General features: G+C 34.3%; 1 protein-coding gene and 1 pseudogene across 1 annotated transcript in view; one reads left to right on the top strand and one right to left on the bottom strand.

Moving 5' to 3' along the window:
• Positions 1-4,194: 4,194 nt before the first annotated feature.
• LOC143403904 (RNA-binding protein FXR1-like) lies at positions 4,195-6,030 on the top strand (annotated as a pseudogene).
• A 3,517-nt stretch (positions 6,031-9,547) lies between these two features.
• The window catches only part of Col24a1 (collagen type XXIV alpha 1 chain), a 367,698-nt gene continuing 357,196 nt past the window's right edge, over positions 9,548-20,049 (bottom strand). The window contains exons 58-60 of the mRNA XM_076862570.1: positions 16,249-16,358; positions 13,067-13,276; positions 9,548-9,694 (exon numbers count right to left, since the gene is read on the bottom strand). Of these exons, the coding sequence (XP_076718685.1) occupies positions 9,548-9,694; positions 13,067-13,276; positions 16,249-16,358 (467 nt within the window). The remainder of the gene's footprint in view (positions 9,695-13,066; positions 13,277-16,248; positions 16,359-20,049) is intronic.

Here is a 20,049-nt window from a genome sequence, read left to right as displayed (position 1 = left end):
TGGGATTAGCATATCTATTGATCAAAATCTGATAATGTCAGTCACCTCCTTTAAAACCTTCAATGCTGCTGGATGCAAAAGGAGGATCACTTGTGTCTAGGAGTTCAAGATCAGTTTAGACAACATAGCAAGTCCCCCATCTCAAAAACATAAAACACCCGATAACAAAACAAAAACAAAAACTCATCAATGGTTGATTGCTCTGAAGGATAAAGAACTAAGTTCTTGTGATAACCCTGCAAAGATCCCTCATATTCTGGCCTCTATCTTTCCTCCAGTGTCATCTTACCTTACTTTTCCTTCAGAGGCAGGTCAAGCACGACTCCTCTAGGGGAGCATTCCTTCACCACCTCTCTTCCCCTCTACTCAGCCTAGGTCAGTTTTTTTTTTCTTTTTTTTTGGTATGTGTGTGAGTGTGTGTGTGTGTGTGTGTGTGTGTGTGTGTGTGTGTGTGTAAGTTGAGGTGGTTCAAAGCACTTATTTCAAGATATAACTACATATTCATTAAGATTAGCACTTAATAATTTCAGTTTCTCCCCCAGACAGTAAGCACAGGAACCCTACCTTTTTTGCTTGATTTGGATTGCCAAGTCAGAGCACAGTGTCTTATACAGGACAGACAGTAAAGCTTGAAAACATGAAAGACATGAAGTGCATCATGCACTGAACCATGCTAAATACTTATAAATATTAAAATCTACAGTTTGCCTTCAGAGAGGGCACTCAAAATTAAATGAGGGGAGACAAATGCATAAACTGCAAAAACACCAAAGCAAGTGTTAGAATGTAACCTAAGGTGGAAGTCTCATGTATTCCTTTGTGGGGAAAGCTGGGAAAGTTTTCCTAAGGAAGTAACTTGAAGAATGCAAATATGTTGGCCAGAAGGACAAAGCAAGAGAGATTTCTAGAGAGAGGAATAAGACTACAGAGAATGATCAGGGAGTATCAGATAAGTATAGCTGGAGTATATTAACTCTGATGAGAAAAGAGATAACACAGGTAATCAAAAGCCACATCACCATGGCCAGTAGGCCTTTCAGTAGAGCTTCAACTTCTTTATACCATAGCTAATAAAGAGCCAAATTCATTTCTTGAGCTTGAGTTCTACAGTTGAGGACAGAAGTGAGTGGTCAGGAAGAAACCACAGGTTAGTTCTGGGTGTGATTATTCTTTTTTAAAAAAATTATTTTTTTAGGGCTGGGGATGTGGCTCAAGCGGTAGCGCGCTCGCCTGGCATGCATGCGGCCCAGGTTCGATCCTCAGCACCACATACAAACAACATCCGCCGATAACTAAAAAATAAATATTAAAAAATTCTCTCTCTCTCTCCCCCTCTCTCTCACTCTCTCTTAAAAAATTTTTTTTTTAGTTGTTGATGATGGACCTTTATTTTATTCATTTATTTATATGTGGTGTTGAGAATTGAACTCAGTGCCTCACACATGTGAGGCAAGTGCTCTTAAGTAACGGATCTTGGTTTATACTGTGATTTGAATGGACATAATTATTAGAACACATAACGGTTTTCAAAGGATTGGCTGGATCTATTGCTGGCAAAGAATTACTTGGATCAAACAAATACATCATGATTTAGGTCAATCATAATTGATGAGCCTTTAGAAAGAGCCAACAATTGGGGTTATTACTATTAGAGGACTCCAGGACCTGATAAAGAAGGCACCATATTTTCTATAGAGAAATATGTTGTGTAATAGATTTTAAAACATTTTAGAAAAAAACTTTCCTATAAACTTCTAAAGTATTTATTTATTTATTTTTAAAACTAACCCTTAAAACAGCACATTTTATAAGCCAGAATATTTGGCTATGAAGCCAAGCTAAAAAAATTTCAATTTTTTGAATTTCTCACTTCCAACTATTAAACCAGAAGCTTGCTAGTATCTACTACTTACATTTGGTAGAAAGTTGTTTTGTTTTTCATTGTAGGAAGTTTTGAAATAAAGGTATATTGTATTATTCCATGGCATATGAAATTATATAGGAAATATTTGGGAGGAATTAAAATTATTTTGACTGTGAATGTCTTATGTAGTAGCTTGGCATTTGTATTAGTAGTTAAATGGCTTAACTTCTTTTATAAACTGAAAATATTCCAGTGAAAAAAAACTTGAATGTAATATCAATAACATTCAGGTAAAGTTTTTATTTCCTAATAGCTGAGGGAGATCTTTATTACAGCATGAAGAATGTTCTTTTCATGAAACTGGGTTTCCAGTGTTTGCTTCAAGAAGTGAGAAGTTTTCTTGCATTGGCATTGTAATTTTTTCCTGAACTAGATACTATTAAGTATTTTTTAATGCATGGTTTGATTATTTTTTTGAACTTGTGTGTAGTCCTAAAATTCCACTGCTAGGTACAGCCAAGATGATATCTCAGATTCCCCTTTAGTTGTTCTCCTATACAGAGGTGCCATTTTTCTAACTTGGCTTTGCACTGCATCAGGACTGTGAATCCAAAACACACAGATTGCATAATTGTGTACCCAGGCTGAGGTGAAAACGACCATAGCCAATTACTATATAGGTCATGAGGAAAAAGTTACACTTTACAGGTGGAGCACTATACATTGAAGGCTTAGTTTATACTTATTTTTGAAACTATAAAACTTCCAGTCTTGTGTGGGAGGGCCACAGTCATACACTTTGGTCAGAACATGAGGTCTGCCAAAATGTCTCTGGTAAACATCATGTTCCTACTGTTCAAGTCCTTTCTGTGCTTCTAGCAGTGGTTATTCTCTTTATTACAACGTTATCAAAAAGCAAAGCTATTTTTCTTCCCAAAGAAAGAACTACATTTATGTTTCATTTGAGGTAAAAAGCAGGGGCAGATCTAGGTTTTGTGAAGCCTGAAGCTCATACAATTCAGCGTCTTCTATATGAAAAAGACCTAAATATTATAATTTTGCAAAATTTACAAACCTAGAAACCCATGTGAACATATTTTTAATGCCAATTCAGGATGCCAAAGTTTACATTTATTAACTCTACCTCTATAGACAGAATATTTAATAGGACTTTTGAAAATCAATTTTAAAAATTAACTTTCTATACTTTTAGGCTTTAATGTGCTTAAACTATTTTGTCAATGAGGAAATATGTTTATGGCATACTTTGTGAATTTACAGATTTTTCTTTTGACTGATAGTTACCTATCTATGTGTATAAATGTTTTGGTTTGTGTATTTGTGCTGTTACTGTTATATTCATAAAACTCAAGAAATTTATAGGTGAAAAATGTTGTGCTATGATGATGTCGATAGAGCCTTTAAACTTGGACTCAACAAATCCCAAGTAGGATAAAATAAACATGTCATAGATAAATTGTTGAAAGCTACAGAAAAATAAAAAAAAAACTTAAAATAAGTAAGAGAAAAATAATGTCTTTCAAATGTGGAACAACAATATGAACAATGGCTCACTTCTCTACACCAACATTGGGGGCCAGAAGATATCACACTGACATATTAAAACTGCAGGGAAAAAAAAGAGCAACCAAGAATCCTGTGACTAGAGAAAATAACTGTTTTAGTCAGAATCACGGTGACAAAAAGACTTGACAATAACAACATAGAGGAAGAAAAGTTCATTTGGGGAGCAGGGTGACTATTTAATTCTTGGCCGGAGGTGAGATAGCATATCATGGTGGAAGGATATGGAGGAGGAAAGCAGCTCAGGTCAAAGCTGCGCTCACCAGGGATAAAATATAGACCCCAAAGGTATGCCCCTAGTGACCTACCTCTTCCAGCCATAGTTACCACCCAGTTAATCCATTCAAGTAGATTAATGCACTGATTAGGTTAAAGCTCTCACAACTCAATCCTTTCTCTCTAAACTTCTTTGCATTGTTGCACATATGAGCTTTTGTGGACACCTTATAGTTAAAATATAATAATAATTAAAATGAAATAAAGACAAATTCAGAATATTCATCACAAGCTGACCAATACCGCAAAAAATGGTAAGGGACATTCTTCACACAAAGTGTAATGATATCAGGTGGTAACCTGGACCTACAGGAAAAATAAATATTATTTGTTTTTAGTTTTTGTATTTTTTAAAACACAGTGTTTAAAACAATCATAATCAGAGCACTCAATCAGTGTACTATATTGCCTATGCTTAGATTGGTTTTCCTCAAATTTAATATTTCAAGAACACATTTAAGGGTTCCAACATGGTGGAGCTGACAGTGGAGGGTTGTAAATATAACAGGGCTTTCTACAAGGAATTTATCAAAAGTATTCATGAAGATTCCATCACAGTTGTTTTTGAAAATAATTGACGACCAGAATGCCAAGTTCCATTTAACAAAATTATATTACCACCTGATATAGAAAAAGAAATTAGTAAAGGAGACGAAGTAGAGGTATATTCAAGAGCAAATGACCAAGAGCCATGTGGATGGTGGTTGGCTAAAGTTCAGATGATGAAAGGAGAATTTTATGTCATTGAATATGCTGCTTATGAAATAGTGACATTTGAACAACTTCAGCCTGTCTATCAGCATAAAACTGTCAAAAAAAAATTCTTCAAGTGCATAGTTGATGTTCTTGAGGATTTGAGAGAGGCTTTTTGCTAATGAAAATGCACATAAAGATTTAAAAAAAGCAGTAGGAGCATGCAGAATTTTTTACCCTCCAGAAACCATGCAGCTAAGGATACTGTCTGCCAGTGAAGCAACTGTGAAGACAGTAAATATTCTAAGTGACATGCATTTGTGAAGTATTCATACAAAGTTGATGCTAATGTCCAGTTATGAAGAGGCCAGTAAGCATTTAGAATGCACGGAACAACTTGCAGCAGCATTTCATGACAAATTTGTTGTGAGAGAAGATTTAATGGGACTGGCAATAGGAACACATGGTAGTAATATCCAGCAAGCTAGGAAAGTTTCTTAAGTTACCTTAAGTTGAACTAGATGAAGATACTGGAACATTTAGAATCTATGGAGAAAGTGCTGATTCTGTAAAAAAGGTTAGAGGTTTCTTGGAATTTGTGGAGGATTTTATTTAGGTTCCTAGGAATCTTATTGGAAAAGTAGTTGGAAAAAATGGCAAAGTTATTAAAAAAATAGTGGACAAATATTGTGTGGTTTGAGTGAGAATTGAAGTAACAGTGACAGTGAAAATTAACTACCTAGAGACAATGAGATGGTTTCATTTGTATTTATTGGCACTAAATAAAAATCATGGGAAAATTTCAAGCTCTTTTAGAGTATTATATTGCTTATCTGAAGGAAGAGGAACAGCTAATCTGTAGGAACACCTCCAAATTGATGAACAGCTTCTGACAGACTAGTTCTAGGTCTTATAATGGAAAAGGCAGATATTATCGGGGCCCTGATTACAGCTCCAGTTATGGTTCAAATTCTGAGCTCACTCCTCTGAAACAGAATCTGAATGTAAAGAGCTAAGCCATGGTCATTGGGAGGAGAAGATGATCAGGGAAGCAGACATCAGCGTGACAGCAGGAGATACTCAGGAGGAAGAGGCAGAAGTATTTCAGGGGGGTCGAGGTTGTGGTAGATCACTTGGTGGCAAATCCTCCCACAGTTCTGTGCTCAAAGACAGAGACAGCAATCCATACAGCTTACTTGATAATACAGAATCAGATCAGACTGCAGACAATGATGCCAGTGAATCTCATCACAGTACTAACCGTTGTAGGTGGTCTCCTAGACAAAGGACTAATGAAGATGCTGTTCTGATGGATGGAATGATTGAATCTGATATAGCTTCAGTTAATGAAAATGGGCTGGGCAAAACATGTGATTGAAGAGCATGGTCCTTCAGAAAAGGCAATAAATGGCCCAATCAGTGCTTCTTGGCAACGAAATTATAAGCTACAGCTGACTCCAGAAGAAGAAAAGATTAATATCTTTTTTTTATTATTTTATTTTTTTTATTGGTTATTCAAAACATTACAAAGATTGCAGAATCACATCGGTTAGATTAATATCTTAAAAGAAGAGAACACTCAAGAAGCAGCAGTCCTGAATGGTGTTTCATAAACTGAAGAAGTTTACAGTTATTTTATATTACATTTACAATAGTGCTTGTATAAGCTTGCCAAAAGATAGAATATGGATCCCCAGTCTTTACATTGTACTTTTAGTTCCTCCATTTGGAATTCAGAAAGGAGAGGGATCCTGAAGGAATCATGTTAAACATACTGTGATACCTATTGTATTGAGACTAGTATATGGAACATTAAAAAAAGTTGCTGGCTATAGGAAATGTTATTTTATTTTCAAAATATGGCAGAGAGAAGAAGGTGGGTGGGTTCGGAGTCCTAAGGTAATATTCTTTATGAAAGCATTAGCTACTTTTCTTACATTTTCAATAATGTGCTACATTTCTTCACCCAAGGAAATCTAGAATGAAATGCAGTCTAAAATATTTTGCACTGAACTATAATTTCTTCTTTAGTTTAATCTGGAAAGCAGTCTATTTTAATAAATGCTTTATGTACAGGAAAATCTGTTGACCAGTGGAAGACTTTTGCTAATGCTCATCTGCAGAGATATTGAATGATATTGGCAGTGACCTTCCTACATGGAGGCTTTGTTTGGTTTACTTAGTAAAGTGTACAGTATTTAAAAATCAAACATAGCTTTAGTTAAAACACTAAACAGAATTAGTCATATCCATTCAGATGTAACCAGAACTACTGAAAGATAATTTCCAGAAAGTTTATTCTGTATAAACTACATGTTACTCTTCAGTAGAGTATCTTCTCCCTTTTCCTTTTTCTCATTTAAATTTTTTTTGATTTTGGTTTTTTGATGTACAATATGTTTTTGTATGCAGGTAGTAAAATACATTTTGACTTTCCAAAAAAAATCACTTAATACCTATAGCAAGATAGCTGTTCTATGCTTCTTCAATGGCTTCTAGAGAGATCATTTATGCCTCTGAACTACATGATTGTCGTTGATATCATTATTATTACTTTTGGAATAGAAAGTATAATACATAGACTGAAACTATCACCAGAGAAAGGTCCAAGGAGTTCCCTCAATTCAGGAAGTGGGTAGGGTTCTTAAGAAACACTGCAGAAAGAAATTTAGGGAGGGTCAGGTGAGATTTACTTAGGAAAGTAAAATCTATATACTAAAGGGAAAGAGACAGCATGGGCTTTCTTGAGTGAGAAGCTTCCCTTGGTCTGGCGTTTTAATATTTATACAGGGACTCCTAGAGGTGGAGTCAGGGTGGAGTTATGCAATTTCAAGTTAGTTCTCCTTGTGCTTGCACGTTGCGCTCCATTCTGGCTCCTTTTTGACGGTAAGGACATGTGATGGCTGGATTGCTCATGAATTGTTTGCAATATATTCCAATGTTTCATTTCAATTGTTCATGGGCATTTCTCTTTTGATATTCAATATATCTTTTCTTTTTCTCTGTATCCCCAAATTGATTAGCATTTGTGTTGTTTCCATGTTTGGACGATTTAGAATAATAATTCTATGAATGGTGTATCAATATCTGTTGGAGTTCCTACTTTCAATATTTTTAGTATATCCCTACAAGTAGAATTACTGAATGATATGGTAATTCAATAATTAACTTTTTGAGGAACTACCAACCTCTTTTCCACAGTGGCTGCATTCCCACCAGGTACATACAAATCTTTCAATTTCTCCACATCTTCGTGAACACTTATTATTTTCTATTTATTTAACAGTATTGGGGATTGAATCCAGGAATGATTTACTGCTGAGACACATCTTCAGCCCTTTTAATTTTCTATTTTGAGGCAGGGTCTTGTTATGATACTGCTCTCAAACTTGCAATCCTCCTGCCTTAGCAGGACTTAGGACTTATCCTAAGTCACTGTGATTACAGACATGTGCCATCATGCCTGGATTCTAGACCTTATTATTATTATTATTTTTAGGAAGGGTCACATTAAGTTGCATAGGTTATTGCTAAATTGCTGAGGCTTTTCTGATCCTCCTGCTTTAACTTCCTGAGTTTCTGGGATTACAGGTATTGACATCCTGTTGAAAACCATTTGATCATTTTTGTCAGGGTTTATTTCTGTGCCACGGCCTCATATTGTGAAAGTAGGAAACAGGCCCAATATTCCTTTTTTTAGGTATGTAATGGTTTTTCTAATAATGTAAATATATATGATATAGAATGGCTATGATAGAGGGGGTATCATTCATAATAAAATCATAAGGTAATATAAAAAGAAAAACAAATAACCAAAGATGATTTAAAGCACATTTTTTATTATAGATAAGTAAGTGTGGGTTTGCTGTGGCTAAAGACATCTTTATAATAAACAGATTTTCTATATAGCGAGAGGTATAATATTTTTCTTTTAATAAGAACCAATATCTCTCTGATAACAAGGAAAGACTGAACTGGCTGAACCTACTTTAAGTAGAAAAGACTTTTTTTTTCCTGGATGTTGTTTTCAAGATTGGTAAACTAAATTCTTTCAAGTCCTAACACATTATATTTAAAGAACAGTAAAAGAAAATTAATGAACACTACAAAAACATGTAATTTCTACAAAGCAGAAATATAATTTTTATAATTTAAAACAGCAGCAATTTCAAAAGGTTTGCTGAATTAAAACTTTACAAAATATATATACACTAAGTATCATTCCAGATGATCGTGGATTTTTAAAACACTATATCACAACTCCCAATCTCTAACCCAAATCTACTACTGGATGTAGATGGCCTAAAATATTTTTTACAACAATTTATAAAATAACACAAAAACAAAAGAGACCTCCCAATTCTCTTGTGTGTGAGCTCAGGTTAAGATGTGTTGGCTTTAATTCCTTATGCACAAAGAGAATTTTAAAATAAAACAAGGACTTCACATAAATAATTGCTTTACTTGTTATTAGGTATGTGACCAAACAAATTAAAATACTAACAATTGAAACGTATCTTGATGTAACCAGTACATACACTCTCAAAGACAAAGATGAAAAATGAAATAAAACAGTCTGCATGAAAGCCACAAGCACCATGTTTTAGAAAGAGCACCAAGCAACACAAAAAGGCAACACGTAAGAGGTAGTGTACCACTGGCTAAGATGTATATGTCCATTGGGACCTGAATACAGCTTAGTATTTGGAAAAATAAGACATATTAGACTGTGGCTTGCAATTTTTAGACAGAAGCATAGCACATTTGGGAGCATTAGCCAGTATTGCTCCACAGTGCTCTGCATCTCCAGCTGTCTAATGGGTACTTTGCTCTCAGTCAAAAAATATAGGATACCCTGAAGAATTCCATGTTTATAAATTTTCAGTTCTAGGGAATTCTATAAGAAAGCTCAGATCAATAAAAATTTTAAAAGAATTAAATACTTTATCAATCATAGTCCTCTAAAAATGCCTTTTCTCCTTCTTAGGAGGAAGTCTTTTCTTCCTGAGATTCTTTAATATTTAGCCAATGCCTTTATTCCATGCATTTCATAATGACAGTATATTTCTGCTTATATTTTCCCCTCTGCAGCAATTATGACCAACAGCATGAATTCTGCATTTATTCACTTTAGAGAAAGCACACAAAACTGCTTTCAATGTAATACTTCCTTTCAGTTTTGAGATGAGGAAGTTTTTGAACTTCAATCACTGGAAGTTGATTAGGATCCTGGGTGTGAAAAAGGAATTTTGCCTTATGCCAACTGCCATCTTGAATCTGTAAATAAAAACACAAGGCTTTCATGTGTAACTGTTTCATCAGCAGCCATTCTGAGCAGACAGTGCTCCATCAGACACTGAAGTTTGTTTTAAGGATTAGAGATAATGAATAGAAAATATCTAGAACGATGTTTAATATATAGTAACAATTACTATTAATAATTGGAAATCTAGGCTTACTTCTTTCTTTATAATGACATTGTGCTCTAATTTTTCATTTCCATAGGTTAATGCTAGGCTTCTGCTTCTGTTGTCTAAGGATCACTAGACCAGATATGAATTAAAAGGCTGCACAATTCTTATTTATTAGTTATACATGACAGTAGAAAGCTCTTCAATTCATTATACACAAATGGAGCAGAAATTTTCACTTCTGTGGTTGTGTATGGAGAAGAGTCACACCATTCGTGCAATCATAATCGTACCTAGGGTAATGATGTCCACCTCATTCCACTGTCTTTCCTATCCCTTTGCCTCCCCTCCCTTGCCTTGCCTCATCCAAAGTTACTCCACTTATTCCATGCCCCTCCCCCCCATGGATTAGCATCCACTTATCAGAAAAAACTTTTAGCCCCTGTTTTTTTGAGATTGGCTTATTTCACTTAGCATGATATTCTCTAACTCCATCCATTTACCTGTACATGCCATGATTTTATTCTCTTTTAATGCTGAGTAATATTGCATTGTGTATCTGTACCACAGTTTCTTTATCCATTCATCTATTGAAGGGCATCTAGATTGCTTCCACAGTTTAGCAATTGTGAATTGTACTGCTACAAACATTGATGTGGCTGCATTACTGTAGTATGCTGTTTTAAAGTCTTTATGGTATAGACGGAGGAGTGGGATAGCTGGGTAAAAAGGTGGTTCCATTCTAAGTTTTCTATCTGCTTTCCAGATTGGTTGCACTGATTTTCAGTCCTACCAGCAATGTATGAATGGAAAGGCTGCACAATTCTTAATATGATTAATATTCATCTGTTCTGTGTTCCTGTAATTGTGACCAAGTCTTTAGGGGTTAGCATTTTTCTTAGGTAAAAGAAAATGAGCTAGCTTAACTCCTGTACTTTTGGCTGGAAAAAACCAGGCTTGCCTAAGTCAGAAGTAGTTAAATTATAATTATGTTGAATCATCTTTTAGTTTTCTTTCTTTTTTCCATTCTGTGGCTCTCCATTTATACAATTTCTATCTTTCCTTTCTTATTCCAGGCCTATTTCTCTTATTACTGTATGCTCTTTTGTTTCTGATAAATTCTGTGGCATAAAATGTTCTATGATGGACAAGATTCAACAAAACAAAATAGAAAACACAATTGACTAGTTTTGTGGAGCTTTTTATTAAGAAGTTTATTCACTTACTCATCACAGTATTATCACGATATACATTTTCAAGTTTGAAGAAATTTTGGAGGTTATTTAAGTTATAAGTTTCATTGTAAAGCAAAGGTCATTGAAACTCATTGAAGATAAGTTGCTTGTCTATGTCATAAGCATGGTGTAATAACTAGACCTAGAATTCTTTGAGTAAGACACCATTGGATTCATTCATTAACTCTTTCAAGAAATATTTTTTGAACTCTTAAGTATATTTGGCACAGTTAAATAAGATGTAATCTTCAATTTTCCTATGGTACTTGAAAAAATAAAGATGAATACATTAATTCTTTAAACAATTTTTATTTTATTTTACTTTATTTCAGGCAATGGAAGGGTTACTTTATTTGAAGTTAAATTAAGACAAATAAATTAATTTTGGCTTCTGAATTCTACAAGAATTCAGAAATTATAAATCTACTTGAAGAGAAGACATATAAACAAGTAACTATAATACAAGATCATAGTGCAATGTAAATAATGTGAACAATGAGTGACAAATTCCTCATTTCTAACTGGAATAGACAGGAAATGTTTCATGAAAAATTTACAATTTATATTTGGATTGGTCTTAAAGTCTTCCTAAAATTTTCACTTGATTAGAGATGTAGAGAAGGGCATTTCAGAGAAAAGGAAAGGCATGAGTTTAACAACAATAACCAAAACCCCCAAATAAAAAGAGATAGAAAGTACACAGTGGTTGTGAAAAATCAGCCTAGCGTGGAGGTTAAAAACACAGGCTTTGGCCTGGACAGATTTTAGTACAAATTCAGGCACTATCATTTTCCTCACATATAGAACATCCATTATTTAATTTTAATAGAAAAAGTGAGCTACAATTTAAATACTGACTAGTAGAGCAGTCTACAAATATACTCATGTTTAATTGTATAGGGACTAGCAAAATGAAATAAAACTGATTTGCTTCTATAACTTGTATTTCATGCAGTTTTAAGATATAGAATCCTAGCAGTAAAATCTCAGTGTAGTTTTTAATTTTCATTTCTCTAATTTCTAGAGATGTTGAACATTTTTTTTTGTGATGCAGCCACATCAATGTTTATAGCAGCACAATGTACAATAGCTAAGCTATGGAGCCAACCTAGGTGCCCTTCAACAGATGAATGGATAAAGAAAATGTGGTATATATACACAACAGAGTATTACTCAAACATAAAGAAGAATGATTTTATGACATTTGCTGGTAAGTGGATGGAGCTGGAGACTATTGTGCAAAGTGAAATAAGCTAAAACCAAAGGTTGAATGTTTTCTCTGATATGTGGAAGCTAATCCACAATAAGGGTGTGTTGGGGGTAGGATAAAAATTCAGTGGAGTAAACAAGGGGAATGGAGGGAAGGGTGGAATGAGAAAAGGAAAGATAATGGAATGAATCTGACAACTTTCCTATGTACATATATGAATATACCACAGTGAATCTCACCATCGTGTACATCCACAAGAAACTAACAACAACAACAACAACAAAATAACTATGGGTAAATGGCAGAAAGATCAATAGAGGGAAGGAGGCAGGAGTTGGGGGTGGGGAGGAAAGGAGAAGAAGAGGTATAGGGGACTGAATTAGAACAAGATATATTCCATGCTTTTATGTCAAATGGATTTTACTGTCATATACAACTAAAAAGAGCCAATAGCAAATCGTAAAACTGAAAACACATGGAAGAAATCTGCTTATGTGCTCTATCTTTCTATCTATTATCTATCTGTATATTTATCCATCCTTCCAGATATATGTATTTCCTATAGGGAATAAAACTTAAGTATTAATACCTGTTTTGCATGTAAAAACCCATGAATAACCAATTTTATATAACACAAGATACAAGCAAATGAATGATTTTGAAAAATGTGGGGTTATAAGACAGGTACTTTACAAGTTACTAGCCTTCTGTATATGCAGTTTGTAATTAAAGTCATCTTTGTTTTACCAATTTTTAGTCATATTGAACAATTTTAAAAGTATCATTCTCTTACCTTGCAGTCATCTGAAAGCACTTTAGGTTCCAGTAGAGTGTTTTCTTCAAAAATCTGACCATTCCACCCCTTAAAACGAATAGGCAGTCCTGGGTCACTTGTTTGTGCACTTGTCCACGTGTTTAGACAGTGAACGGTGATGATATGGGTGGCTTCTGAGCTCAGTAAATGAAGGAAGTTCATCTGGACTTTCCCAACTCCAAACTCCAGCTAATACCATAGAAACAATATGTAGTTTATGAGATAAGGCAATTTAGAAACTTCTAGTTTGGGGAAACTTGAGGAAAGTCCTTGAAAGGCAGCCTGAAAAAACTTCTTTTCTTGGAATTTAAGTGCCAGTTGGTGGTATGCTGATAAATGTTTAACCCTAGGCTCTTAGGTAATGGGGTAGGGGGTTGACTTAAAGCATTTTCTGATTTCCTTGTTGAAAATACTTCCAGCATGGTTGATTTCAGACTACCAAGGTTGTGTCACTGAACGTGGAACTGGGATGAGATGTTAATAATAGGCTTTCTTGAGCCTATGTGAACTGGATCTAGAATACCACTGAACAACTACCTATAATATAAAAATGAAGATAATTTTTATAATATTACCTACAATGCAACATAATTCATTTTAGGTTAATGTTTTTCATAAGAATATGAGATGCTTTTCTTTTGGTACTGGGGATTGAACCCACAAGTGCTTTACCACTGAGCCACATCTCCTGCCTTTTTGTTTTTATTATGAGACAGGGTTTCATTAAGTTGCTGAGAATGTCCTTGAATTTGGGATTCTCCTGCTTCAGCCTTTGGAGTTGCTGAGATTATAGGCATGTGCCATGGTGCCTAGCTAAGAATCTAAATTTCTGTTGATGCCTTCATTTAAGATTTTTTTGTGCATTTCCAAAGATAAGTTATAAACTCTACAAACTTGGTTGAGTAATTTTAACTAAAAAAACTTTTAAGGACAAGCACAAAATTTATTCTTTTTGTTGTCAACCCCCAAAGTAGTTCTAGTCACATGTTGTTATTAATAAATGTTTATTGAATGAATGAGTACATGAAGAAGTATTAACAAATCAAATTAACAACAAAGGGCAAAATTGGCTGGGTGCTGGCACATACCTATAATCCTAGTGGCTTGGAAGGCTGAGGAAGGAGGATCCCAAGTTCAAAGTCAGCCTCAGCAACTTTTCTAAGACCTTAAGCAAGACCCTAAGCAACTTAGTAAGACTCCATTTTAAAATAAAAAATAAAAAGGTTTTGGGATGTGGCTCAATGGTTAAGTATCCCTGGGTCCAAACTGTGGTAGCAAGAAAAAGAAAAAAAAAAGACAAACTTGGAGCTTGGAAGTCTGATGGCACATTTTTCAGACTTTGACAGGCAAGCAAAATTTTCTGTAGCTCTAGACATTATTATTATTACTACTATTATTATTCTTTTAGCATCATTCAAGCAAAGGGATGGCCATAATATAAGTGAATAGAAATATCTTTCATGAGGAATTTGTATTAATTTTCAAACATAAAATATCAATTATGAGGTAATAGGAAAGAAAAAGCAGCAGCAACAACAACAAATCCCTGAAAAAGAGAAGAGAGGCAAAAGAAGTGCATAAGAATCAAAACATGGAATGATGGTCAAAGGAACCTTAAGGTTTAAAAAGATAAATCCATTCATTTTACAGATCAGAATCAGAAATGTGTAAAATATTTAACCTGTCTGAGCCTTAGTTTCCTTGCTGGTAAAGTGGGATATAACACCAACCTGATAAGGGTTGTTATGAGGATTAGAAGTGACAAATGCAATTTACCTAGCCTAGTGCTAGCTCACAGTATGCCCTCTGCTGGCTTGCAGTTTCATTCCTAGGTAGCACTAGGTCCTCAATTCCCAGTCTTCTTGAAGTTGAGTTTATGGACAGAAAAAAATGGGAGAACTGATTCAGCCATCTGAAGAACTGGAATGTGGCCCACTCACTGCTGCTATCTCTTTTGCACAAATAAAATTCCTGAGCCAACTTCCAAGGGAGTGAGGATGATCATGTGGATATTTTGGAGGTAGCAATATCATGTTGTTCTTTATTAGAGGTATATGATTTCCTTAGGAATGGAAGAATCCTTCCCTCTGTTTCAGGAAGAATCTAGTGCCTACCACAAGGAAACGCCCCACTTGTGAAGAGGGTAGTTCAACAATAAGCAGCTGGTGACTATACATTTTAGCAGCTGCCTTTTTACGATGGAAGAAACACACAAGTAGGCACATTTGTCAGTTCTTTGCCAATAAGAAATAAATCTTGGTAATTTAACACTGTTAGAGTCTGTAAACAAGTCTGGATGGCGCCTGGCATATTGCCAGAGGGAGTGGTTTGTGAAGTAACGCCAGTGAGCCATTAAGTGTGGCGATTTCTTATTGGTTGACTGCTGTATCTAGTTTATGTTAATTAAGATAAGCTGTGTGGAATGTATAAATATCTCTGTTGTCCTACAATAAACGGCTCCCACTCCTGCTGTATCAACGTATACAAGTTGTTCGTCACCCCCCCCCCCCCCCCCCCCGTTATTTTGCTGCAGCCGGGCTGCGGCATAACACACTGATTTAATCAGAAAAAGAAAGAAGTGTAGTTTTGATTTTAACATGTAAGTAAAACTAAGTTTTAGGTTTTATAGATAGTTATTATAATATCTATTGTTATACCAAATTCATTTTCATTTATTCTAAATAGTTTATAGAATTATACTTGAAAGAAGTTTTAAATCATATTCAGTGGATGTTTAAAGTAGGATATTTTGTGTCCAGTTACCAAAAAGAGCAAGCTATTGTGCCAAATTCTTCTTTTATTGATGGTGATAATATAATTTTCAGCAGAACTTTAGGTAATAGATTACTGATCACAAACACTGCAGTTCTTTCTAATGTATGTCATGTATAAAAACAACATATGTTGCACAAGTTTTTAAGGAATACAAAAACCATGATTAATAGATAAGTCAAACTGAGCCAATCATGAAAACACATAATCAAAATGCCAAATGTCACTGATTCAATGTTTTTAAAAACAAACACCTGTTTCTTATACATGATAAAGCATGAAGAATACCTTGACTTCATGCTTAAAATTCATAATTATGTGAAGTGACAAAATTTTAAAAAATAATTGTTTACAGATACTGTGAATATGTTCTAAAATTTAATACATACCTTTGTCACAGAAATAGGAGATAAACATGTCTGGCCACCAGCACTAAAATTACAGAAAACCTCAATGGCATCTGAAGGGCATCCAAGATTTGGATCAATCCAATATTTTCCTATTAATACATAGTAAAATGCAAAGTTACTTAGGTGTCATGATATGTATAATAAATATAAACTATGATATGTATAATAATGTACTCTTTATATATTACCCCAGTCTTACATGTAGAATACTTCAAAGATTATAAAAATTTATATTTAGTGAATGAATGAAAACTGCAAGAATTGTAAAAAACTGACACTGAAAACTGTATTTTTCAGACACCTATTTAAGGGCATATCATGATTATAATCACAATGATAGAATAACTGAATTTATTGCTTCATACCACAAACAAAAGCTCAACTAAAAGTGAATTGTCTAAAGTTAATTGAGAAATTAAAGTTAATGAGTAATCTGTTCTGTATTATTATAGAGTTAAACATAAATATTTTATGTGTATGTATATATATGTATATATATATACATAAAAACAACTTTAATTTCTCTAATGAAAGCATATCTTTATGAGTAATGTTAATAATTAAAAATAGAATAAAACAGTTATTTTTAGGGTTTCAGAAAGAAAAATGTTCAATTAAATGGCCATAATTTTCTGTGCTTTTTTGAGATTTGTAAGTGGGAAAAACAGAAGTGCCTGTAGTTAGTGTAAACCTGCCAATCTTTGCATCCACTGAGTGCCCAGGAATAAATAAAGGCCTCAAGTCAGATTAGAGGAAATACTTAGACTGAAAAGCACTGTGTTAGCATCTTAATTCCAGAATAATAGACTCTGAATATTGAAATAGGATTATATTTCAAATATGAAGGATAGGAGTTTTTTAAAAAGGCAGTCCCAGTGTCTTTCATTCAAAAGGTGAAACAACTAGTTTTTGTCAAATGTCACTTTCTATAATAGGTAAGATGCTTTTCCATTTCATCTTTACCACATACATAGATTTCTCTAGTTCATCATGGGCTTCCTCTAACTTTGAAAAACATCCTTTAGTTATTTTCCTTGTTCTTACTCTACTAATCCTCCAAAATGCATACTTGCTGAATAGGTGGCATAAAGGGTAGGGACTGTCCTAATGCAGTGATTTTCAAATTTTAGAAAATTTTGAACCATATGACAAAACACATATGGCTGGGCCTTATCACCCAAGTGACCAATTTATTAAGTCTGGGGTAAGGCTTGAGAATCTGCATTTTGAAAAAAAATCTAATTCTGGTCCACAGAACACATCTGGAGAACCACTAAACTGTTGAAATATAGAAGAATGGGGTAAAGGACAGCCACCCTTTTTAGTCCCCTTTCCTCTGGATTCTGAATATTTTAAAGTTTGTAGAAATTATTGCTGGATTATTCACCAGAATCTAATGTAGCCTTCCAGTCTTATCTAAGGGAGTCAATATAGATCTTCACTCACCATCTTTTCTCTTCCTAGACATGCTTTACTTCTACTATGTGAGCTAATATAAATTTTATGAAAGGTTTTCTATCAAGCAAACTCTCATTGTTATATGAGGGGGAATACTTTGATTTTAGGCATTGTGTTGTACAATGATGAAATGATGGGGATTCATAACTTCTTTTAAGATATGTGGAGTATAGATAACATTTTATATCATAATATATTTTTGTGAGCATAAATGTTCTAACTTAAAACTGGCTCTCCCTTGAGGACACTGCTTCCCTTGTAACCCTTTCAACTTCTGCAACAACTTCTATAACATTGTGCCTGGAGGTTGGAAGGTGTCCTTTTTGCTAACTGCAGACCATTTTCCCCCCTTTCTCCCTAAACACTCATCATGCCCCTTCCTGGTGAAATCAATGAATGTTTTTTTTTTTTTTTTTTTTTTTTTTTGAAGATTTTAGCTTCTGGCTTGTGATGGCTTTCAGAAAATCTATTTATGACCTAATTCTTGAATTCTTGGTAATTATAAATCCATGTGAATGATACTTCCAATAACCTGGCTTCTCAGTTCCTAGCAGTGTACCATTCAACCCTTACTTTACCACCAATAACCTACCCCATAACTTAAACTATTAACTCTAAAGCCATATCTTAGCCTTTGTTATTACTTGCAACTGTATCTCCTTCATAATTTTGCCTCCCTTCTCTTTTCAGCTTACTCCCTGTAGTGTCTTGACTCTAGTAATTCTTTGATCCTATCAGGACCTGCTACTCATTGATACTATCACCTTTTCATGTCCCTCATGAGCATTTGTTTACTTCTTTTCTTACCCAGCTTAAAACCCATAGTTCTTTACTATAAATATTCAAAATATTGGCCTGAAAGTTCCTCACTATTTTGTTAGCTATTTTATGCTTTTAAATTTAAAATAATTTTTGTTTTGTACAGGTAATTTGAATTACTTCATTTCTATCATTTTCTCTTAAAATCTGATGAGGTTTTAATCACTACCATTTTTCTAAATGGTTCTTAGTGAAGGTTATCAATGATATCTGCAGTGCTAAATCCAATAGTTTTTCTTTTTTTAAGTCTTTACCTTGCTTGACATTGATCCAGTTGATACCTTCCTCTAAACCTTTTCTTAGATTTCCAAGATACCACATTTGTCTGGTTTTCCTTCTATCTTAGTGATTGCTTCTTCTTAGTTTTCTTTGCTAATTCTCTTTAACCTCCCTGATCTTTAAATATTAGATTGCTTTAGGACACAGTTTGTAGACCTCTTTTCTTTCTTTACCTATAATTTAGGTAATCTTAAGTAGTTAAGGTATAACATGAAATTTATATTATGAATGTCATTCATAAGTTTTACCCCTGGCCTCTCTTGACCTCTTACTGGAATAGCCAATTACCCACTTGACAGTATTACCTGAAAATCTAATGTCAAACTAAATGTCTCCTATAATTTAGGTAATCTTAAGTAGTTAAGGTATAACATGAAATTTATATTATGAATGTCATTCATAATTTTTACCCCTGGCCTCTCTTGACCTCTTACTGGAATAGCCAATTACCCACTTGAAAGTATTACTTGAAAATCTAATGTCAAACTAAATGTCTCAAACTAAATATATCTAAAATTGAACTATTATCTTCTGTCCACAGTTCCTTCTCTTGAAGTCTGATGTCTTCTCCATTTCTACTAACAACAATTCCACCCTTCTATATTCCAACGCTTAGAGTCATTTTTTTACCATTCTATATCTCTCATAGCCCACATCTAATTTGTCAACAAAAACTGCTGGCTTTCCCTTGAAAACAGAATCAAAATTCTGACCATTGCTGACTAGAGTTGATTACATGGGATCAACTGATCCAGCTGATCATTATCTCTTCTGGGTCTGTTCATTTTTTTTTTCCCCTTTCCTGGGTGATTTCAATAGCTCAGTGATTTCCCTGCTTCTACCCTTGTCCTCATTATATCAAGTAGAGCAATACTTTAAAAATCAAAGTCAATTTATTTCATTTCTTTGTTAAAAAATTTCCAATGGTTTCTCAAAAGTTGGAGACTTTTGAGTAGTCTAGCAGGTCCTACACAATCTGGTTTCTTGATGTCTTTTTGACTTAGTTTCCTACAAGTCTTCAATTTAGGTACACTCTTCCAGTCATACTGGCCTTCCTGCTAAACCTAGGACGTGCCAACTATATTCCCTGACTCAAGGCTTTTACATTTGTGCTTTAAGTCGGGAAAGCTCTTTCCTTAGATTCCTGGAGTTTGCTCTCTTTTCTCCTTCTGACTGCTCTCAAATGTCACTTTCTCAGAGAGGCCATTTTATTTGAAACTACAC

Source organism: Callospermophilus lateralis, chromosome 7 (genome assembly GCF_048772815.1).
Source record: "Callospermophilus lateralis isolate mCalLat2 chromosome 7, mCalLat2.hap1, whole genome shotgun sequence".
NCBI lineage: Eukaryota > Metazoa > Chordata > Mammalia > Rodentia > Sciuridae > Callospermophilus > Callospermophilus lateralis.
Note: the sequence above shows the minus strand (reverse complement) of the source record. Positions and strands in the feature narration are given on the sequence as shown.